This window comes from Oncorhynchus masou, unplaced genomic scaffold, assembly GCF_036934945.1.
Source record: "Oncorhynchus masou masou isolate Uvic2021 unplaced genomic scaffold, UVic_Omas_1.1 unplaced_scaffold_1227, whole genome shotgun sequence".
Taxonomy (NCBI): domain Eukaryota; kingdom Metazoa; phylum Chordata; class Actinopteri; order Salmoniformes; family Salmonidae; genus Oncorhynchus; species Oncorhynchus masou.
The window spans coordinates 67,501-85,036 of NW_027002073.1; the positions used below are offsets into that span (position 1 = coordinate 67,501).

At 45.8% G+C, this 17,536-nt stretch overlaps 1 protein-coding gene across 2 annotated transcripts; it reads left to right on the top strand.

Annotated features, from left to right (window-relative positions):
* Nucleotides 1-4,387: 4,387 nt before the first annotated feature.
* LOC135529983 (zinc finger protein 501-like) lies at nt 4,388-17,230 on the top strand. Of its 2 annotated transcripts, XR_010453782.1 has the most exons (3): nt 4,733-4,810; nt 14,167-14,309; nt 14,566-14,636. XR_010453782.1 is itself a non-coding variant. In XM_064958380.1 (2 exons), the coding sequence occupies exons 1-2, from the start codon at nt 4,555-4,557 to the stop codon at nt 17,048-17,050; spliced, it is 1,398 nt and encodes a 465-aa protein (XP_064814452.1). In that variant the 5' UTR covers nt 4,388-4,554; the 3' UTR covers nt 17,051-17,230. The 2 variants fall into 2 exon arrangements, 1 of the variants encoding a protein (XP_064814452.1); XM_064958380.1 differs by lacking the exons at nt 14,167-14,309; nt 14,566-14,636 and adding an exon at nt 15,909-17,230 and having other exon boundaries at nt 4,388-4,810.
* Nucleotides 17,231-17,536: the final 306 nt, after the last annotated feature.

Here is a 17,536-nt window from a genome sequence, read left to right on the forward strand (position 1 = left end):
GGAACAGGAACAGATGACAGAGCAGGTAATGAGTGTTTTAATGGGACAGGAACAGATGACAGAGCAGATAATGAGTGTTTTAATGGGACAGGAACAGATGACAGAGCAGGTAATGATGTTTGTTGGCTTTAAGGAGTTTATCAAATCAGTAAATGGCTTCATACAGTTGAAGTCGGAAGTTTACATACACTTAGGTTGCTGTCATTAAAACTCATTCATTTTTCAACCGCTCCACAAGTGTGTTCACAAACTATAGTTTTGGCGAGCAGGACATCTACTTTTGTGCATGACACAGGTCATTTTTCCAACAATTGTTTACAGACAGATTATTTCACTGTATCACAATTACGGTGGGTCAGAAGTTTACATACACTAAGTTGACTGTGCCTTTAAACAGCTTGGAAAATTCCTGAAAATTATGTCATGGCTTTAGAAGCTTCTGATAGGCTAATTGACATTGTTTGAGTCAATTGGAGGTGTACCTGTGGATGTATTTCAAGGCCTACCTTCAAACTCAGGGCCTCTATGCTTGACATCATGGGAAAATCAAAAGAAATCAGACAATACCTCAGAAAAAAAATCTGTCTGGGGAGCAATTTCAAAAAGCCTGAAGATACGACGTTCATCTTTAAAAATAATAGTTCACAAGTATAAACACCATGGGACCAAACAATAGTACACAAGTATACACACCATGTGACCATGCAGCCGTCATACCGCTCAGGAAGGAGACACGTTCTGTCTCCTCGAGATGAACCTACTTTGGTGTGAAAAGTGCAAATCAATCCCAGAACAACAGCAAAGGACCTTGTGAAGATGCTGGAGGAAACAGGTACAAAAGTATCTTTATCCACAGTAAAACGAGTCCTATATTGACGTAACCTGAAAGGCCGCTCAGCAAGGAAGAAGCCACTGCTCCAAAACCGCCATAAAAAAGACAGACTACGGTTTGCAACTGCACATGGGGAGAAAGATCTTTTGGAGAAATGTCCTCTGGTCTGATGAAACAAAAATAGAACTGTTTGGCCATAACGACCATCGTTATGTTTGGAGGAAAAAGGGGGAGGCTTGTAAGCCGAAGAACACCATCCCAACTGTGAAGCACAGGGTGACAGCATCATATTGTGGGGGTGCTTTGCTGCAGGAGGAACTGGTGCACTTCACAAAATAGATGGCATCATGAGGATGGAAAATTATGTGGATATATTGAAGCAACATCTCAAGACATCAGTCAGGAAGTTAAAGCTTGGTCGAAAATGGATCTTCCAAATGGACAATGACCTCAAGCATACTTCCAAAGTTGTGGCAAAATGGCTTAAGGACAACAAAGTCAAGGTATTGGAGTGGCAATCACAAAGCCCTGACCATGATCATATAGAACATTTGTGGGCAGAACTGAAAAAGCGTGTGCGAGCAAGGAAGCCTACAAACCTGACTCAGTTATACCAGCTCTGTCAGGAGGAATGGGCCAAAATTCACCCAACTTATTATGGGAAGCTTGTGGAAGGCTACCTGAAACGTTTGACCCAAGTAAAACAATTTAAAAGCAATGATACCAAATACTAATTGAGTGTTTGTAAACTTCTGACCCACTGGGAATGTGATGAAAGAAATCAAATCTGAAATAAATACAGAGATCGAATCACCGGCTCTGACGCTCGTCGGATGTGGCTTGCAAACTATAACGGATTACAAAAGGAAACCCTGCCACGAGCTGACCAGTGACACAAGTCTACCAGACAAGCTAAATGCCTTCAAGGCAAGAAACACTTAACCATGCGTAAGAGCACCAGCTGTTCTGGACGACTGTGTGATTATGCTCTCCGTAGATGATATGAGTAAGACCTTTAAACAGGTTAACAGGCCAACTGATAGACTATATAGACAACAGGTAGACTATATAGACAACATAGACTATAAACCATCTGGCCTCAGGGCTTGCACTCAGAGCATGCGCTGACAAGTGTTTTCATTGACATTTTCCACCTCTCCCTGACACAGTCTGTAATACCTACATGTTTTCAAGCAGACCACCATAGTCCCTGTGCCCAAGAATGCCAAGGTTACCTGTCTAAATGGTTATCGCCCAGTAGCAATCACATCTGTAGCCATGAAATGTTTTGAAAGGCTGGTCATGGCTCACATCAACACCATTTCATTTTTTATTTTACCTTTATTTAACTAGGCAAGTCAGTTAAGAACAAATTCTTATTTTCAATGACGGCCTAGGAACAGTGGGTTAACTGCCTTGTTCAGGGGCAGAATGACAGATTTGTACATTGTCAGATCGGGGATTTGAACTTGCAACCTTTCAGTTACTAGTCCAACGCTCTAACCACTAGGCTACCCTGCCACCATCATCCGAGTCACTCTGTACTGATTCCAATTCACATACCGTCCCAACAGATCCACAGATGACGCAATCTCTATTGCACTCCACACTGCCCTTTCCGACTTAGACAAAAGGACCAACTATGTGAGAATGCTGTTCATTGACTACAGCTCAGAGTTCAACATCATAGTGCCCTCAAAGCTCATCACTTAGTTAATAAGGACTCTGGGACTAAACACCTCCCTCTGCAACTGGATCCTGGACTTCCTGACGGCCCGCCCCCAGGTGTTAAGGGTAGGTAAACAACACATCCGCCACTTGACTGGCTGCATCACCGCCTGGTATGGCAACTGCTTGGCATCCGTCCACAAGACGCTACAGAGCGTAGTGCGTATTGCCCAGTACTTTACTGTGGACGAGCCCCCTGCCATCCAGGACCTCTATACCAGGTGGTGTCAGAGGGAAGTGGTACGGTCCAGTACACCACTGGGGACGAGCCCCCTGCCATCCAGGAGCTCTATACCAGATGGTGTCAGAGGGAAGTGGTACGGTCCAGTACACCACTGGGGACGAGCCCCCTGTTATCCAGGACCTCTATACCAGGTGGTGTCAGAGGAAGGCCCCCCCAAGCATTTTCAAAGCCACCCAAGACAAAGACTGTTCTCTCTGCTATTACACGACATGCGTTACCAATGCACCAAATGAACTCTACCCACACACTGGACTCCAGTCACACACACATACTGATACTCTACACACAGAAACACATACTGCCACTCCACACACACATGCATACTGATGCCACACACTCTCACACATTAAATAGTTATTTTCCTCATCAATCTACACACAATACCCCATAATGACATCACAATACCCCATAATGACATCACAATACCCCATAATGACACCACAATACCCCATAATGACAAAGCAAAAACAGTTTTTTATTTTTTTTGTGCTAATTTATCAAATAAAAAATGAAATATCACATTTACATAAGTATTCAGACCCTTTACTCAGTACTTTGTTGAATCCCCTTTGGCAGTGATTAAAGCCTCGAGTCTTCTTGGGTATGACACTACAAGCTTGGCACACCTGTATTTGGGGAGTTTCTCCCATTCTTCTCTGCAGATCCTCTCAAGCTGTGTCAGGTTGGATGGGGAGCATTGCTGCACAGCTATTTTCAGGTCTCTCCAGAGCTGTTCGATTGGGTTCATGTCCGGGCTCTGGCTGCGACACTGAAGGACATTCAGAGACTTGTCCCCGAAGCCACTCCTGCGTTGTCTTGGCTGTGTGCTTATGGGTCGTTGTCCTGTCTGAAGGTGAACCTTCACCCCAGTCTGAGGTCCAAGGCACTCTGGAGCAGGTTTTCATCAACGATCTCTCTCTCTACTTTGCTCAGTTCATCTTTACGTGCCTCCCATAGTCTGTTCTGGACTTGGGGACTGTGAAGAGACCTCTCGTGTTATGTCTTGTGGGGTATGCATGGGTGTCCAAGCTGTGTGCCAATAGTTCAGTCAGACAGCTCGGGCCATTCAACATGTCAATACCCTTCTCTCATGGTGAGATTGTAGACACTTGTATTGGTAGCGCAGTTTGTTTAGGGCAATTTTACAGATAACTAGCTACTTCACATGCTGATATTGACTTTGGTATTATTGTGTGGATCAATCGATTATTAATTATTTTATTTAAAAAAATATATATACTTTTTTTGCTTTGTTACTGCTATGAGTCGACTGCGTTGGTTGTGCACGTTACATAGGGGGAGAGAGAGAGAGGGTCAGAAAGAGGGAGAGGGGGTCAGAGAAAGAGGGTCAGAAAAAGTGGGAGAGGGTCAGAAAAACGTGGTAGAGAGGGTCAGAGGAAAGAGGGAGGGATTGAGGGGGGTAACGTTATGAACTTTGTCTAAAAAAATAAAATACACTTTTCCCTCAACTGCGTTACCCACTCCAGTCAACAGATGGCGACGTAGGTCTTGAAGGTGTCAGAGTGACGTATAATATAATGGACGGGAGGGCGCTTCTTCAAACAACAGTTAGACACCTCTGTCCGATATAGCCGACATAATAAAGCTCTTTACAGAGATTTAATAGCCACTCTGTTTTAAACACCATTCTGTCGTGTTTACTTGTTACCCCTATTTTAATTTCATATTTACGTTTTGTTGTTTTGCCGACTGGCTCGTTAAGTTAGCAATAGCCTAGCTAATCCCCGATATGAGCTCACTTAGCTTCGTTCTAGTTAAAGAAGAGGAAGAGGAGGAGGAGGTCTGCTGGACGGAGAAAGAAGTTGTTGTGAAAGAGGAGGAGGAAGAGGAGGATGTTACCATAAAACAAGAAGTAGAGGCTGAGGCTGTTACAGTGAAAGAAGAAGAGAAAGACGTTTCAGTGAAAGAAGAGGAAGACCCGATCAGAGTGAAAGAGGGGGATGAGGAAGAGGAGGAGGCAGAGACAGGAGATCTGATTAACACTGGTAAGTACTATCTTAAAAACGGAGGCACTCTGCAGTTTAACTGATGTATGGTTTTAAAGGGTCAATCTGCAGTTCTTACATCCATATTTGGACTATAAATTGATTCATTGAAGAATATAACCTAGAAATGCCCCGTGACCTAAGTTCAGCTGTGGTTCCCCATTAGGACTTAAAATAGATGCTCCCTTTTACTCCAGTGTTTGTAAACAAAGTAAATGTTAACATGGTTGAAACTGTCGTTTTGATGTCATGGATGGTCAGTCCTTGCACCCATAACTCGTCAGCTACTACAGCGATTTGAAATGACGGCAACACTTAACAAAGAGATGCAATTAGTTTCAGAGTGGGTGGCAAGGAATAAATTAGCCCTAAATATTTCTAAAACTAAAATCATTGTATTTGGGCCAAATTATTCACTAACCCCTAAACCTCAACTACGTCTCGTAATGAATAATGTGGAAATTGAGCAAGTTGAGGTGACTAAACTGCTTAGAGTAACCCTGGATTATAAACTGTCATGGTCAAAACATATTGATACAACAGTAGCTAAGATGGGGAGAAGTCTGTCCATAATAAAGAGCTGCTCTGCCTTCTTACCAGCACTATCAACAAGGCAGGTCCTACAGGCCCTAGTTTCTACCTTCTTAACAACACTATCAACAAGGCAGGTCCTACAGGCCCTAGTTTCTACCTTCTTAACAGCACTATCAACAAGGCAGGTCTGACAGGCCCTAGTTTCTACCTTCTTAACAACACTATCAACAAGGCATGTCCTACATGACCTAGTTTCTACCTTCTTAACAGCACTATCAACAAGGCAGGTCCTACAGGCCCTAGTTTCTACCTTCTTAACAACACTATCAACAAGACAGGTCCTACAGGCCCTAGTTTCTACCTTCTTAACAACACTATCAACAAGGCAGGTCCTAGTTTCTACCTTTGTAACAACACTATCAACAAGACAGGTCCTACAGGCCCTAGTTTCTACCTTCTTAACAACACTATCAACAAGGCAGGTCCTCGTTTCTACCTTCTTAACAACACTATCAACAAGGCAGGTCCTCGTTTCTACCTTCTTAACAACACTATCAACAAGGCAGGTCCTCGTTTCTACCTTCTTAACAGCACCATCATCAAGGCAGGTGCTACAGGCCCTAGTTTTGTCATACCTAGACATTTGTTCAGTCAGGTGCCACAAAGAGGGACTCCAAGGGCCAATTGGCTCAGAACAGGGCAGCACGGCTAGCCCTTGGATGAACACAGAGAGCTGATATTAATACTATACATGTCAATCTCTCCTGGCTCAAAGTGGAGGAGAGATTGACTTCATCACTACTTTTATTTATGAGAGGTATTGTCATGTTGAATGCACCGAGCTGTTTGTCTGATATGCCAAGTCCCCTAAGAGCTGAAAGCTTTGCTGGCCTTTCTGGTTAATGTAGGCGCCCTGGTGTTAATGTGGGCTCCCTGGTGTTAATGTGGGCCCCCTGGTGTTAATGTGGGCCCCCTGGTGTTAATGTGGGCCCCCTGGTGTTAATGTGGGCGCCCTGGTGTTAATGTGGGCGCCCTGGTGTTAATGTGGGCGCCCTGGTGTTAATGTGGGCGCCCTGGTGTTAATGTGGGCGCCCTGGTGTTAATGTGGGCGCCCTGGTGTTAATGTGGGCGCCCTGGTGTTAATGTGGGCGCCCTGGTGTTAATGTGGGCGCCCTGGTGTTAATGTGGGCGCCCTGGTGTTAATGTGGGCGCCCTGGTGTTAATGTGGGCGCCCTGGTGTTAATGTGGGCGCCCTGGTGTTAATGTGGGCGCCCTGGTGTTAATGTGGGCGCCCTGGTGTTAATGTGGGCGCCCTGGTGTTAATGTGGGCGCCCTGGTGTTAATGTGGGCGCCCTGGTGTTAATGTGGGCGCCCTGGTGTTTATGTGGGCCCCCTGGTGTTTATGTGGGCCCCCTGGTGTTTATGTGGGCCCCCTGGTGTTTATGTGGGCCCCCTGGTGTTTATGTGGGCCCCCTGGTGTTTATGTGGGCCCCCTGGTGTTTATGTGGGCCCCCTGGTGTTTATGTGGGCCCCCTGGTGTTTATGTGGGCCCCCTGGTGTTTATGTGGGCGCCCTGGTGTTTATGTGGGCGCCCTGGTGTTTATGTGGGCGCCCTGGTGTTTATGTGGGCGCCCTGGTGTTTATGTGGGCGCTCTGGTGTTAATGTAGGCCCCCTGGTGTTAATGTAGGTATCCTGGTATTCTGAGGGCCCCCTGGTGTTAATGTAGGCCCCCTGGTATTCGGAGGGCCCCCTGGTGTTAATGTAGGTATCCTGGTATTCGGAGGGCCCCCTGGTGTTAATGTAGGTATCCTGGTATTCGGAGGGCCCCCTGGTGTTAATGTAGGCACCCTGGTGTTAATGTAGGTATCCTGGTATTCTGAGGGCCCCCTGGTGTTAATGTAGGCCCCCTGGTGTTAATGTAGGTATCCTGGTATTCGGAGGGCCCCCTGGTGTTAATGTAGGTACCCTGGTATTCAGAGGGCCCCCTGGTGTTAATGTAGGTATCCTGGTATTCGGAGGGCCCCCTGGTGTTAATGTAGGTATCCTGGTGTTAATGTAGGTATCCTGGTGTTAATGCAGGTATCCTGGTATTCGGAGGGCCCCCTGGTGTTAATGTAGGTATCCTGGTGTTAATGTAGGTATCCTGGTGTTAATGTAGGTACCCTGGTATTCGGAGGGCCCCCTGGTGTTAATGTAGGTATCCTGGTATTCGGAGGGCCCCCTGGTGTTAATGTAGGTATCCTGGTATTCGGAGGGCCCCCTGGTGTTAATGCAGGTATCCTGGTATTCGGAGGGCCCCCTGGTGTTAATGTAGGTATCCTGGTATTCGGAGGGCCCCCTGGTGTTAATGTAGGCCCCCTGGTGTTAATGTCGGTATCCTGGTATTCTGAGGGCCCCCTGGTGTTAATGTAGGTATCCTGGTATTCGGAGGGCCCCCTGGTGTTAATGCAGGTATCCTGGTATTCGGAGGGCCCCCTGGTGTTAATGTAGGTATCCTGGTGTTAATGTAGGCACCCTGGTATTCGGAGGGCCCCCTGGTGTTAATGTAGGTATCCTGGTATTCGGAGGGCTCCCTGGTGTTAATGTAGGTATCCTGGTGTTAATGTAGGCACCCTGGTATTCGGAGGGCCCCCTGGTGTTAATGTAGGTATCCTGGTATTCTGAGGGACCCCTGGTGTTAATGTAGGTATCCTGGTGTTAATGTAGGTATCCTGGTGTTAATGTAGGTATCCTGGTGTTAATGTAGGTATCCTGGTATTCGGAGGGCCCCCTGGTGTTAATGTAGGTATCCTGGTGTTAATGTAGTCACCCTGGTATTCGGAGGGCCCCCTGGTGTTAATGTAGGTATCCTGGTATTCGGAGGGCCCCCTGGTGTTAATGTAGGTATCCTGGTATTCGGAGGGCCCCCTGGTGTTAATGTAGGTATCCTGGTGTTAATGCAGGTATCCTGGTATTCGGAGGGCCCCCTGGTGTTATTGTAGGTATCCTGGTGTTAATGTAGGTATCCTGGTATTCGGAGGGCCCCCTGGTGTTAATGTAGGTATCCTGGTATTCGGAGGGCCCCCTGGTGTTAATGTAGGTATCCTGGTGTTAATGTAGGCACCCTGGTATTCGGAGGGCCCCCTGGTGTTAATGTAGGTATCCTGGTATTCGGAGGGCCCCCTGGTGTTAATGTAGGTATCCTGGTATTCGGAGGGCCCCTGGTGTTAATGTAGGTATCCTAGTATTCGGAGGGCCCCCTGGTGTTAATGTAGGTATCCTGGTATTCGGAGGGCCCCCTGGTGTTAATGTAGGTATCCTAGTATTCGGAGGGCCCCCTGGTGTTAATGTAGGTATCCTGGTATTCGGAGGGCCCCCTGGTGTTAATGTAGGCACCCTGGTATTCGGAGGGCCCCCTGGTGTTAATGTAGGCACCCTGGTATTCGGAGGGCCCCCTGGTGTTAATGCAGGTATCCTGGTATTCGGAGGGCCCCCTGGTGTTAATGCAGGTATCCTGGTATTCGGAGGGCCCCCTGGTGTTAATGTAGGTATCCTAGTATTCGGAGGGCCCCCTGGTGTTAATGTAGGTATCCTGGTGTTAATGTAGGCCCCCTGGTGTTAATGTAGGTATCCTGGTATTCGTAGGGCTCCCTGGTGTTAATGTAGGTATCCTGGTATTCTGAGGGCCCCCTGGTGTTAATGTAGGTATCCTGGTGTTAATGTAGGCCCCCTGGTGTTAATGTAGGTATCCTGGTATTCGTAGGGCTCCCTGGTGTTAATGTAGGTATCCTGGTATTCGGAGGGCCCCCTGGTGTTAATGTAGGTATCCTGGTATTCGGAGGGCCCCCTGGTGTTAATGCAGGTATCCTGGTATTCGGAGGGCCCCCTGGTGTTAATGTAGGTATCCTGGTATTCGGAGGGCCCCCTGGTGTTAATGTAGGTATCCTGGTATTCGGAGGGCCCCCTGGTGTTAATGTAGGTATCCTGGTATTCGGAGGGCCCCCTGGTGTTAATGTAGGTATCCTGGTGTTCGGAGGGCTCCCTGGTGTTAATGTAGGTATCCTGGTATTCGGAGGGCCCCCTGGTGTTAATGCAGGTATCCTGGTATTCGGAGGGCCCCCTGGTGTTAATGTAGGCCCCCTGGTGTTAATGTAGGCCCCCTGGTGTTAATGTAGGTATCCTGGTATTCGGAGGGCCCCCTGGTGTTAATGTAGGTCGACCCCACTCTCCCAGCCAGCTGGTTGGTTGACTGTACACCCCACTCTCCCAGCCAGCTGGTTGGTTGACTGTACACCCCACTCTCCCAGCCAGCTGGTTGGTTGACTGTACACCCCACTCTCCCAGCCAGTTGGTTGGTTGACTGTACACCCCACTCTCCCAGCCAGCTGGTTGGTTGACTGTACACCCCACTCTCCCAGCCAGCTGGTTGGTTGACTGTACACCCCACTCTCCCAGCCAGCTGGTTGGTTGGTTCTATGTACACCCCACTCTCCCAGCCAGCTGGTTGGTTGACTGTACACCCCACTCTCCCAGCCAGCTGGTTGGTTGACTGTACACCCCACTCTCCCAGCCAGCTGGTTGGTTGACTGTACACCCCACTCTCCCAGCCAGCTGGTTGGTTGGTTCTATGTACACCCCACTCTCCCAGCCAGCTGGTTGGTTGGTTCTATGTACACCCCACTCTCCCAGCCATCTGGTTGGTTGACTGTACACCCCACTCTCCCAGCCATCTGGTTGGTTGACTGTACACCCCACTCTCCCAGCCATCTGGTTGGTTGACTGTACACCCCACTCTCCCAGCCATCTGGTTGGTTGACTGTACACCCCACTCTCCCAGCCATCTGGTTGGTTGACTGTACACCCCACTCTCCCAGCCATCTGGTTGGTTGACTGTACACCCCACTCTCCCAGCCAGCTGGTTGGTTGACTGTACACCCCACTCTCCCAGCCAGCTGGTTGGTTGACTGTACACCCCACTCTCCCAGCCAGCTGGTTGGTTGACTGTACACCCCACTCTCCCAGCCAGCTGGTTGGTTGGTTCTATGTACACCCCACTCTCCCAGCCAGCTGGTTGTTTGGTTCTATGTACACCCCACTCTCCCAGCCATCTGGTTGGTTGACTGTACACCCCACTCTCCCAGCCAGCTGGTTGGTTGACTGTACACCCCACTCTCCCAGCCATCTGGTTGGTTGACTGTACACCCCACTCTCCCAGCCAGCTGGTTGGTTGGTTCTATGTACACCCCACTCTCCCAGGCATCTGGTTGGTTGACTGTACACCCCACTCTCCCAGCCAGCTGGTTGGTTGACTGTACACCCCACTCTCCCAGCCATCTGGTTGGTTGACTGTACACCCCACTCTCCCAGCCATCTGGTTGGTTGACTGTACACCCCACTCTCCCAGCCAGCTGGTTGGTTGACTGTACACCCCACTCTCCCAGCCAGCTGGTTGGTTGACTGTACACCCCACTCTCCCAGCCATCTGGTTGGTTGACTGTACACCCCACTCTCCCAGCCATCTGGTTGGTTGACTGTACACCCCACTCTCCCAGCCGGCTGGTTGGTAACTAAGCAGCTGGCGTATTGTATTGTCTTTTATTAATGTGGAACTGTATAAAATCTTTTGTTTCAAATCATTTTGAAATGTTGATCTCAATCTAAGAAATGTTTGTTCCCGTTGGACTTTCGACAGTAGTGAAAACGGATTTGAATCTGCTGGGGACTCGCGTGCTATTAAAATGTATAAATCTGCTGGGGACTCGCGTGCTATTAACATGTATAAATCTGCGTACATGTTCGTAGTTATCACGGGGGGAAAAGATGGATACCTTCACTTGTTAAAAATGTATTGAACTCGATGCAGCTAAAGAAGGGATTATTGCTCTTCATGAAGAAAGAAACCAATTTTGACCAAACGCTTTAATCCGAATAAAGGTTCTAAGAGACTCTAGGCATCTTTAAATGCTTCCCTGTCAAAACATCCAATAGGATGGGACCTTCCTGGACTACCATCAGTTTCCACCACTGTACCCCTCTACTAGCTCGAACAACGAGCAGCCATTTCCTGGTTCGACTCCAGGTGAAATGGATGGGGTGTCGGAACCAGAAATAAGGAGAAGGATCGTTCTCGGCGAGCGCATGCCTGCCTTACCCTCGCGTCCGGGACTTAAGACTATCAAAATTGCTTTGAGACCAGCTGTCTTCTGCCGGGTGGGGGGTGTTCTCTCAGTGGATGTCCCTCCAGCTACTCCCTGTTCTAGTCAATCGACTGCCTGGGCACAGCCTGGACTAGAGGTCGACCGATTTATGATTTTTCAACGCCGATACCGATTATTGGAGGACCCAAAAAGCCGATACCGATTAATCGGCCAATTTTTTTTTATATATATATATATATATATATATATATATATATATTTTTTTTTTTATTTTTTTTTTTTTTTATTTAGTTGTGATAATGACAATTACAACAATACTGAATGAACACTTATTTTAACTTAATATAATACATAAATAAAAATCAATTTAGCCTCAAATAAATAATGAACATGTTCAATTTGGTTTAAATAATGCAAGATCAAAGTGTTGGAGAATAAAAAGTGCAATATGTGCCACGTAAGAAAGTTAACGTTTCAGTTCCTTGCTCAGAACATATGAAAGCTGGTGGTTCCTTTTAACATGAGTCTTCAATATTCCCAGGTAAGAAGTTTTAGGTTGTTGTTATTATAGGAATTATAGGACTATTTCCCTCTATACCATTTGTATTTCATTCAACTTTGACTATTGGATGTTCTTATAGGCACTTTAGTATTGCCAGTGTAACAGTATAGCTTCCATACCTCTCCTCGCTCCTCCCTGGGCTCGAACCAGGAACACAATGACAACATCCACCCTCGAAGCAGCGTTACCCATGCAGAGCAATGGGAACAACCACTCCAAGTCTCAGAGCGAGTGACGTTTGAAACGCTATTAGTGCGCACACCGCTAACTAGCTAGCCATTTCACTTCGGTTACACCAGCCTCATCTCGGGAGTTGATAGGCTTGAAGTCATAAACAGCGCAATGCTTGATGCACAACGAAGAGCTGCTGGCAAAACGCACGAAATCTGTCGACCTCTAGTCTGTAATAGACGAGCGTCGGAGCCAGTGGAGTACGATTAAAACCAAAACAGAAAACAGAGGCTGTTCTTTAACCTGTTGAGTGTAGGGTGGAGTGTTTTGATATTTGGATGAAATGCATGCCCAAATTCAACTGCCTGCTACTCATCCCCAGAAGATAAGATATGTATATTATTCGTTTGGATAAAAAACACTCTGAAGTTTCTAAAAGTGAATCATGTCTGTGAGTATAACAGAACTTGTGTAGCAGCGAAACCCAGAGGACAAACCATTCAGAATGATTTTTTTTGAGGTCACTCTCTTTTCAATGGGTTTCATTGGGAATCCATATTTCTAAGGGACCTTCTTGCAGTTCCTATCGCTTCCACTGGATGTCAACAGTCTTTAGAAATTGGTTGAGGTTTTTCCTTTGCGTAATGAAGAAGTAGCCCTGTTCAAAACAAGGGTCACTTCAAGTGTACTGTTAGATAGAGGTGCGTGACCAGAAAGGTAGCGTCAGTTTGTTTTCTTCCTGTATGAACACAGATCATCCCGTCTTCAATTTTATCGATTATTTACTTTAAAAAATACCCAAAGTTGTATTACAAAAGTAGTTTGAAATGTTTTGGCAAAGTTTACAGGTAACTTTTGAGATATTTTTTAGTCATGTTGCGCAAGTTGGAACCAGTGTTTTTCTGGATCAAACGCTCTAAATAAATTGACATTTTGGATATATATCGCAATTAATCGAACAAAAGGACCATTTGTGATATTTATGGGACATATTGGAGTGCCAACAAAAGAAGCTCGTCAAAGGTAAGGCATGATTTATATTTTTATTTCTGCGTTTTGTGTTGCGCCTGCCGGGTTGAAATATGCTTTCTCTCTTTGTTCACAGAGGTGCTATCCTCTGCTTTCGCCAAAAAGCTCTTTAAAAAAATCTGACATGCCAGGTGGATTAACAACAAGCTAAAATGTGTTTTGCTATATTGCACTTGTGATTTCATGAAATGTAAATATTTTTAGTCATTTAATTTGAATTTGGCGCTCTGCAATTCAGCGGATGTTGATGAAAATGATCCTGGTAACGGGATGGGTGCATCAAGAAGTTAATGGAAGCCTCTCCAATAAAATCCAGGTAGAATCAGGAATTCCCCAGGGCAGCTGTCTAGGCCCCTTACTTTTTTCAATCTTTACTAATGACAACATGTCAGTTATAATGCCAGTGTCCATTTATGTGGATGACTCAACACGATACAGGAAATAAGTTAGTCCTAAATATTTCAAAAACTAAAAGCATTGTTTTTGGGACGAGTCATTTACTAAACCCTCACCTTAAAATTGAGCAAGTTGAGGAGACTAAACTACTTTGAGTAACCCTGGATTGTAAACTGTCATTGTCAAAACATGTTGATACAACTGTAGATAAGATGTAGAGAAGTCTGTCCATAAAAAGCTCTGCTCTGCCTTCTTGACAACACTATCAACAATGCAGGTCCTGCAGGCCCTAGTTTTGTCACACATTGACTACTGTTCAGTCGTGTGGTCAGGTGCCACATACAATAACTTAGGAAAATTGCAATTGGCTCAGAACAGGGCGCCACGGCTGGCCCTTGGATATACACAGATATGCATGTCAATCTCTCCTGGCTCAAAGTGGAAGAGATTGACTTCATCACTACTATTTTTATTTATGAGAGGTATTGACATGTTGAATGCACCGACCTCTCTGTCTAAACTTCAGGCACACAGCTCAGAGACACCCATGCATACCCTACAAGACATGCCACCAGAGGTCTCCTCACAGTCCCCAAGTCTAGGACAGACTACGGGAGGTACACAGTACTACATAGAGCCATGACTACATGGAACTCTATTCCACATCAGGTAACTCATGCAAACAGTAGAATCAAAGAATATATAGAATCATAGAATCAGATTTAAAAGAAACAGATTAAAAAAATACAGAGACACAAACATAGACATGTCAAACCAACACACATTACATAACAGCACTATACACACAAATACACATGGATGTTGTGTTATAGATAAGTGGTAGAGTTAGAGCCCTGAGGGCTAAACACTTAATGTGTTGTGAAATGTATTGTTGTTTTTAAATGTATTAACTCCCTTAATTTAGCTGGACCCCAGGAAGAGGAGCTGCTGCCTTGACAGGAACTAATGGGGATCCATAGTAAACCCCAGGAAGAGTAGCTGCTGCCTTGGCAGGAACGAATTGGGGTCCATAATAAACCCCAGGAAGAGTAGCTGCTGCCTTGACAGGAACTAATGGGGATCCATAATAAACCCCAGGAAGAGTAGCTGCTGCCTTGGCAGGAACTAATGGGGATCCATAATAAACCCCAGGAAGAGTAGCTGCTGCCTTGGCAGGAACTGATGGGGATCCATAATAAACTCCAGGAAGAGTAGCTGCTGCCTTGGCAGGAAGTATTGGGGATCCATAATAAACCCCAGGAAGAGGAGCTGCTGCCTTGGCAGGAACTAATGGAGATCCATGAATACAAATTGTCCCCTTTTATTAATAGAAAGTCCCATTTATATATATTTATATATAATAAAGTCCAAAAATGGACCCTTCCTGGATCACCCCTTTAAAGGGTCATGAAGGTCATTTACATTTACATTTAAGTCATTTGTATTATTGACTAATTGATCCTCTGGTTTTATTGGCTGTGGTTTCATTTCCTTTGGTTTTATTGGCTGTGGTTTTATTGGCTGTGGTTTTTATTGGCTGTGGTTTTATTGGCTGTGTTTTTTATTGGCTGTGGTTTTATTGGCTGTGGTTTTATTGGCTGTGGTTTTATTGGCTGTGGTTTTATTGGCTGTGGTTTTTATTGGCTGTGGTTTTTATTGGCTGTGGTTTTATTGGCTGTGGTTTTTATTGGCTGTGTTTTTTAATTGGCTGTGGTTTTATTGGCTGTGGTTTTATTGGCTGTGGTTTTTATTGGCTGTGGTTTTATTTCCTCTGGTTTTATTGGCTGTGGTTTTTATTGGCTGTGGTTTTATTTCCTCTGGTTTTATTGGCTGTGGTTTTTATTGGCTGTGGTTTTATTTCCTCTGGTTTTATTGGCTGTGGTTTTTATTGGCTGTGGTTTTTATTGGCTGTGGTTTTTATTGGCTGTGGTTTTATTGGCTGTGGTTTTTATTGGCTGTGGTTTTATTGGCTGTGGTTTTTATTGGCTGTGGTTTAGCTGATAATCAGTAAAGCTGATAATAAAATAATACCATTAGTAATACTGGTGACTTAAAGTCGTCTGGATCACTGCTGAAGGTTTCAACAACTGTAATAACATATTGTAAGACCAAAGTCATAGACATTATGTGAAATGTGAAAAATTAAGACAAAATATGACTATTGTTCTTCACTTGACCATCTTATTGTTAGAAGACAGTTGTCAAAAAAGTTTGTAAAAGCATTTAAACATTCACTACATTGACTGTCTGACTTTGTCGTTCACACAGGAGAGAGACGTGACTGTCGCGGATCCTCTGGGGAGCCTCAACAATGTCATGAGGCTGAGAGGAGTCCCTCCAGATCAAAACACCTCAAGAAACCCCAGCGGCGATCCACAGGAAAGAAACCTCACCTCTGCTCTGACTGTGGGAAGAGTTTCACCTCTTCAACAGAACTTAAAATACACCACAGAATCCATACAGGAGAGAAACCTTATAGCTGCACTGACTGTTTGAAGAGATTTTCTCAACTAGGGAACCTGACAAAACACCAGTTGACACACACAGGAGAGAAGCCTTACCACTGCTCTGACTGTGAGAGGACCTTTTCAACATCACAGCGTTTAAAGCTGCACCAGCGAACGCACACTGGAGAGAAGCCTTACCACTGCTCGGACTGTGGGAAAAGCTTAACCTCCTCAAGTGAACTGATTATACACCAGCGAACACATACAGGAGAGAGGCCATATGGCTGTGATCAATGCGGGAAGCGATTCACTCAGTCATCAAACCTGACTGTACACAAGAGAATACACACTGGAGAGAAGCCTTATCGCTGCTCCAACTGTGGATTGAGCTTTACTACCTCAAGCTATCTGATAACACACCAGAGAACACATACAGGAGAGAAGCCTTATAGCTGTGATCAATGTGGGAAGAGTTTTACTCAGCCAAGTCACCTGATTGTACACCAGAGAATACACACAGGAGAAAAACCTTACCACTGCTCTGACTGTGGGAAGGGTTTTGTTAGATCATCACATTTAAAATCTCACCAGAGAACACACACAGGAGAGAAGCCTCACCACTGCTCTGAATGTGGGAAGAGTTTTGCTTTATTAGACATACTGATAGTACATCAGAGAACCCACACTGGTGAAAAGCCTTACCACTGCCCAGACTGTGGGAAAAGATGTACTACCTCAAGTAACCTGATATCACACAAGAGAACCCACACTGGAGAGAAACCTTACCACTGCTCTGACTGCGGGACGAGTTGTTCTACCTCAAGCAACCTGGCAGTACACCAGAGAACACACACTGGAGAGAAGCCTTATGGCTGTGATCAGTGTGACAAGAGATACTCTCATTCAAGTTCTCTGATTAAACATCAGAAAATACACTCAGGAATTCCACAGAGTGTAGAATGACCTCCGCCAAGACCTGGGTAGTTGAACACGGAGAGTGAAATGATCTCCAACACCAGACCTGGGTAGTAGAACACGGAGTGTAGAATGATCTCCAACACCAGACCTGGGTAGTAGAACACAGAGTGTAGAATGATCTCCAACACCAGACCTGGGTAGTAGAACACAGAGTGTGGAATGATCTCCAACACCAGACCTGGGTAGTAGAACACAGAGTGTGGAATGATCTCCAACACCAGACCTGGGTAGTAGATCACGGAGTGTGGAATCATCTCCAACACCAGACCTGGGTAGTAGAACACAGAGTGTAGAATGATCTCCAACACCAGACCTGGGTAGTAGAACACGGAGTGTGGAATCATCTCCAACACCAGACCTGGGTAGTAGAACACAGAGTGTAGAATGATCTCCAACACCAGACCTGGGTAGTAGAACACGGAGTGTAGAATGATCTCCAACACCAGACCTGGGTAGTAGAACACAGAGTGT

Bases quoted from the DNA above. Each gene is read 5' to 3' on its own strand.
- LOC135529983 (XM_064958380.1), top strand. From the start codon at position 4,555: ATGAGCTCACTTAGCTTCGTTCTAGTTAAAGAAGAGGAAGAGGAGGAG. The intron at 4,811-15,908 runs GTAAGTACTATC...TCGTTCACACAG, and splicing joins AGGAGATCTGATTAACACTG to GAGAGAGACGTGACTGTCGC.